We start from the raw sequence: 5,927 nt of genomic DNA on the forward strand, positions 1-5,927 counted from the left end.
GGGGTCGGCCATGGCTTTAGATGTGCAGGGGGGGTACCGAGCAGTGTGCGGCCGCTCTCTGCAGGACCTCTCTGGAGCCCCAAAACGGCGCCTGCAGGGCGGCTCGCGGCTTTGAGGCTCGTAAAACGGGTGCCGCTGGCATCGGCCCGATGCGTGTGTATCACCACGTGCCGATATCGCGCACGAGTCAGCCGCGAGAGTCCGTCCAAGCCTCGGAACGAGCCCAACGGGGCCATTTTGGCCCCTCGGCGCCTTCTGCCGACCTTTGGCGCCCGATTTGGTGCCACCCTGCGGTCTTCAGACGCATCTGAGGTGCTCCCATGATGTTTCTACATCGGGACGTGTCGTGGTCTGACAATCAAAAGCGGCAGAGAGCACACAACCACCCAAGCACGCACCCAGTCGGCGGTCACCTCGTAGTCAAGCGCCGCCCAATCCGCGGGCGGCGCGAACGTCGCAGGGGAGAAGCCAAAGATGTGTGGCACGTTGAAGCGGTAGGTTTCCTCCCATGGGTCGAGGGGCGGCAGCTTGCACCCGTTGGCGGCCTTCCACTCGGCGATGGCCCGCTGCAGCACGGCGGGGAAGGCGAGCTTGGACATGAGCAGCCACCAGAAGAAGAGGTGCAGGAACTTGGGCAGCTTCATTTTGCCGCCCATGGGAAAGGCCTCCCGGGTCGGCAACATTGGTTGCACGTTGACGGCGATCATCTTGAGCATCAGTGCCTCGGTGACCGCCATGGCGACGCGTCCCAGGACCCCATTATAGATCAGAATGTCGGCCCAGCCCTCACACATGGCCCTGACAGAGTTGGCGTCGGACCCAAACTGCTCGGCCTGCATCGCAAACATTTCGCCGAAGGCGTCGTTCATTTTGCCCGTGGCGATGAACGGGGCCATTCTTTCGAGGCCGGACGCCACCGTGTGGTGGCTGTGGTAGACGGATAGCCCTTTTATCTTGGGCACGAGCGACTCGTAGTCCCGCGGAATCCACAGGCGTACCTCGTAGCCAGCGCGGGCCAGTTCGACGGCGAAGGCGATATGTGGCTGAGTGTCTCCGCGTGAACCGCCGACAGCGTATGCCACCTTCATGAAGGCCACCATCATGGCCACTCCACACAGCACGGTCCGACGGACGCACGAGGATACCGGGGAAACTTGCCATTGTTGGTGAACCTTCTTTTCTAGACGGCTAGGATTGAGAGCAGCCTCGCTCTCAATCCTAGAAGTCGAAGGATTGTGAGCAGCACTCCTCGCAAGCGTAGCATCTCTGTACGATTGCTAGCACCCACGCTCGCAATCCTACATCTTCTAGGACTAACGCCCCCCACAGCAAATCGGTTTTTGCCCTTAAATAGTGCGATTTCCCACCACTGCCAAGCGAAAAATAGGCCATCAAAAATCGCCAAAAATCGCACTAATCTCGACGCGCGTTTAGGTTAAGGGCGCGTCGAGATCCAAAACTCGACGCGGCCAAGTCCAAGCCCGAATCTGGCCCAGGGCCCAAAACCTACCTACCAAGGCGTCGGCTTTCGCCGCTTCCGTTTCCTTGAGCACCAGGATGACAGAACTGGCCGTTGTCAGACTAAGGACTCTTGTGCGCCTCGGCGAGGCGCACAATAGTCCCCGTCAGCGCCACGCGCGAGAGCATGTGTCCAATGTGCAACGCGGCGGCGCGATCAGTCACGGGACGACCGACGGAAGCCGGATAAGCCACAAAACTCGCTCTCGCAGAGCAGGTTTTCACCGATTTGCTGTGGGCGTTGGCTGAAAATAGTGCTCAAACCGACCAAGTTAAGCGAAAATTGGTCCAACGAAAACGGCACTAGTTCAGGGCAAAAACCGATTTGCTGTGGGGGGCGTAAGAGCAGCTCCGCTCCCAAAGTGACTGGTGACGCCTACGACTACTACCAGCGCGCTCGCAATCCGAGCAAAGTCTAGGATTGCGAGCAGCTTTGCTCACAATCCGAGCAACATGCCTCCGATTGCGAGCAGTAGCGCTCGCAATCCTAGAACTTTCGCCGATTGCGAGCGACACCGCCCACAGTCCTACGACTTCTAGGATTGCGAGCGGGTCCCCTCGCAATCGGTGCGATCACTGTTTGGATTGTGAGGAGACCCTCCCGGCGCGCTCACTCACAAGCGCTCGCGGCTGGAGCGATTGGGAGCGCCCTCTGTGCGCGTGCTAGCAATCCTTGGATCTTGGGTACGATTGTGAGCGCAGCCGCTCATAGTCCTACAAGATGTAGGATTGCGAGCGCTACTGCTCGCAATCGGAGGCATGTTGCTCGGATTGCGAGCAGTGCTGCTCGCAATCCTAGACTTTGCTCGGATTGCGAGCGCGCTGGTAGTAGTCGTAGGCGTCACCAGTCACCTTGGGAGCGGAGCTGCTCTTAGTCCTAGAAGATGTAGGATTGCGAGCGTGGGTGCTAGCAATCGTACAGAGATGCTACGCTTGCGAGGAGTGCTGCTCACAATCCTTCGACTTCTAGGATTGAGAGCTAGGCTGCTCTCAATACCAGCCGTCTAGAAAAGAAGGTTCACCGCCATTGTTTGCCGTAGCTCTTTCAATTTGTGTTGCGATGCTTCCTGGCGAGGGAGTGTTGGGCTTTCCGGCCCACACTCGGCTCTTGAGGCATTTATCGGCATCTTAAAGCCAGCAGTTTGTGCATCAACGCCAGAGTTTCACCCGACCTGTGGCTCACCGAAAAGCGAAATTGTCACACACGGTTCTCCCGTTCGCTCCGCCCAGCCAGCACTTTTCGCAGGGTGGCAGGTCCTCCTCCCCAATCCTCAGCCTCATCCGGGCTGGCACAACTCACATGCGTGTCCCTTCTCTCTGTGTTCTCTCGCTGCTCCGGCCTGGCGCCATCCATCCGCGTCCAGCATTTGTCGTTTCCCTGGAAGGACTGCAGCGAACCGAGAAGCGCCGAATCCCTCGCCCTACGCCCCTCCCTCTGTGAGGCTGATGCGTGGCATCTTGCGCTTGCTGGGGCGCGACGTGCGCGCCATCAACGACTGGCCCTGGTGCACCTGCGGCGCCGCTCGCGCGGGCTGCGTGCTGCCTGCTTGTGGGTATTGCTGTGGACGTTGGTGCGGCGGCGGCGGCGCTGCGGGCGCCAGTGGCATCCCCACGCTCCTGCGCATCGATGAATCGCCGGCGGACGAAGCAACGGGGTGCGGAGCGTAGTGGCGGTCACTGCGGAGCGCCATGGCGGCCACCTTGGCGCCGTCGCCGACCGGACTGTCGTTTGGAAAGTCGTCGATGCCATACTGCGCCAAGGCCGAGGCGACCTGCTCCTTCGCCTGCGCTGGCAATTCGTCCTGCCCGCCGCCGCCCGCCGCAAAGGCGTGCGGTGGCGTGGAGGGGAGCTGCGAGGCCGGCACGAACGCCTTGAGCACAAGCGACAGATGCGGCGGCCCCTGGGGCAGCAGCACCGCCTGGGGCGGCGGCCTCGAGGCGAGGCTGCTGTAGGAGGCGGCATCGCCAGCACGGATGCGGCAGACGATCCCCTCTTTGGCCTCATGCAGTTTTGAGGCGAGGGCCTGGAAGAGGCCGTGCGCCATTGGATGCAGGCTGGCCGGGTCGGCAGTGACAAGCCATGGCTCGCCGTACAGGGAGGTCAGCGGGACACGCTCGAGGCGGATCCGGGAGAGAGGCACGATCGATGGCAGCGCGCGTTCGTTGACGCCAGGAGCGGGGCCCATCATGTTGGCGTTGGTAGCGCGCACAGCGGGGGCGAGGGAGGCCGGCCAAAGCGTGCAACCGACGCACCCGACGATGTAGATGTCCCGATTGTCCAGCGGCAGCTTTGACCGAGGGCAAACGGGGGGGTGCTGCCCCGATCCCAGCGACGGCGCCGCAGGCCGTGGCCCATCAAGCATGGCACTGTGGCAGACGCACGCGCGCAGGTCTTGCGCCGTCTCTGTGGCGAGGACCGACGGGCGTGCAACGCAGGTGAGCAGCGTGGCGTCGCCCAGCTCGAGGCCCACTTGCGTTTGCTGCCGCTCGACCAGCCTCCGAGCCGACCACGCCCACGCACCCTCTTCCAACAGGCTGACCTGCAGCGGGTGGCTGGCTTGCAGAAGAATGAGGTCCGTCTGCAGCGTCACGGGCTGCGTCAGAGCGCCGTCCGGCACGACCAGCACCTCGAGGGCGAAGCCGGGCATGCCAGAGAGCGCGTGCCCGAGGACGCGCGGCTCGAGGCTGCGCGACCCAGACGGCGCAACGAAGACAGCGCGGTGAAGCGGCCCTGTGGAGAGCGACTGCAGCGCCAGCACTCCGGGCTCGATGCCAACCGGACCCTGGGCGAGAAGGGCCGCGACACGCTCCAACTCCGACTTCCAGAACGGGCCGTGCTGCTCCAGTGATGGGTTGCAGGAGGTGACGTGCGCCAAGTGGGCGCCGTGGGCCACGCCGATGAGGAAGGGCACCGCCGGCTCGCACGAAGCGGCGGCGGCGTTCGCGATGAGCGCGCGCAGAAGCTCCTCGACGCGGCGCCGGTACACTGACCAATCCGTCGAGGCGACGCTCGTGCCGTCGATCAAGATCAGTTCGTCGCGCCGCATTCGTTTTTTGAGAGACTGACGCGACGGTCGTCTGAGCGATACGTCTATTGGAGAGTCGCTGTTCAGGGCGAATAAAATAAAAATCCGTATGTTTTGATCGCACCGTCCCTTGTCAGGAGCAGGAGAGCCCCACCTGTCCCCCTGATCGTCCTTCCAAAATCCTGCTCGTGCAGGTGGGGACCCTGTCCTCGTCCCATCCCTCGTTTGGCGTGTCTGTTTTCTTTCTTCTTTTCTTTCAGATGGGGACCGTTTCCGTGTCCTTCTCCCACCTCTGGGGTGTGCGTTTTTATTTGTTTATTATCCTTATCGTCTGGGTGGCAATTTAGAGGCACGCGCGAATATTAGATGAATATCACGCAAGTGTCCACAGTTCCCATTCGGACGCCCCGCGGCTGACAGCGCGGGCGGTGCGCACGCTCCTCTCTCTCGCTAGACAGTGCGCTTCCGCCGCTCCTCTCTCGCGCTGCTCCCGTTCCTAGCGCGCGCCGCTGGCAGGGCGCCACACTGGACCTTCTCCATCAGCGACACTGGGCGCTGCATGCACGCGCCCGAATCATGGCCCCTGCCGATGGTGGGCGAGGCGGAGCCAACCCGCACTGACGACATGCGGGCGGGCACGCCAAGCACCTTGTGCAGCCCACCCGAGAGGTTGCAGTGGTCGCTACGCATCGCCGCGGCGAGCTCACCTACGACCCGAATGGAGCGGGAAGATCGCGAGCGAGACGGCCGAGGTGCGCATCGCCACCGCGGGCGCGCCCAAGCTGGTTGGGCACGCGTCGCAGCCGTGGAGTGGCCGGAAGAGGTACGCATACGGCGACCGACTGTGCACGAGCTCGCCGAGGGCGGCGGCGATCGCGGCGCCCTCGGGCGGTCGATCCTCGACGTCGAGGAAAGCGGCCGTGCGGTAGCCCGCCGCCTGGACAGCGGGGGGCGGGGTGAGTCCGGACGAGCACCGCCAGCCGCGCGGGGGAGCCCGGCACCTCAGACTGCACAAGCCCGACCATGTTGAGCAGCGGCCAGTCGAGGTAGTCGCGCGCAACCTCGGCGGGCGGCTCGGCGGGCGGCTCGGTGAGCGACGGCGACGGCGGCGCGCCAAGCCCCTCGGGGAACCCGTCCGGCAGCGAGGGCGACGGCACGCACGCGACGCCGGGCACGCGTTCGGTGAGCTCCGAACAGAGGGCCTGGCTACGTGCGTGGACGACAATGTCGACAAACCCCGCAGCCTGCCACGCCGCCGCCCAATCTGCCAGCCGTCGCCATACGAGGCGCGAGCATGGCGGTATGAAGAGAGCCGACCCCGTCCAAACGACGTCACGCGTGTGGTTATTGACGCGGAGCGTCGTCGCCTGTAGCCACTCCGGC

General features: G+C 63.5%; 2 protein-coding genes across 2 annotated transcripts; both read right to left on the reverse strand.

Annotated features, from left to right (window-relative positions):
* Nucleotides 1-16: 16 nt before the first annotated feature.
* Nucleotides 17-1,103, reverse strand: EMIHUDRAFT_246562 (hypothetical protein; the record flags this gene model as incomplete). Its single annotated transcript, XM_005766314.1, has 2 exons — nt 17-91; nt 399-1,103. The coding sequence occupies 2 exons, from the start codon at nt 1,101-1,103 to the stop codon at nt 17-19; spliced, it is 780 nt and encodes a 259-aa protein (XP_005766371.1).
* Nucleotides 1,104-2,939: 1,836 nt separating this feature from the next.
* On the reverse strand, nt 2,940-4,565 carry EMIHUDRAFT_246564 (hypothetical protein; the record flags this gene model as incomplete). Its single annotated transcript, XM_005766315.1, has 1 exon — nt 2,940-4,565. The coding sequence occupies one exon, from the start codon at nt 4,563-4,565 to the stop codon at nt 2,940-2,942; it is 1,626 nt and encodes a 541-aa protein (XP_005766372.1).
* Between the last annotated feature and the right edge of the window lie 1,362 nt (nt 4,566-5,927).

This window comes from Emiliania huxleyi (genome assembly GCF_000372725.1).
Source record: "Emiliania huxleyi CCMP1516 unplaced genomic scaffold EMIHUscaffold_517, whole genome shotgun sequence".
Classification (NCBI taxonomy): domain Eukaryota; phylum Haptophyta; order Isochrysidales; family Noelaerhabdaceae; genus Emiliania; species Emiliania huxleyi.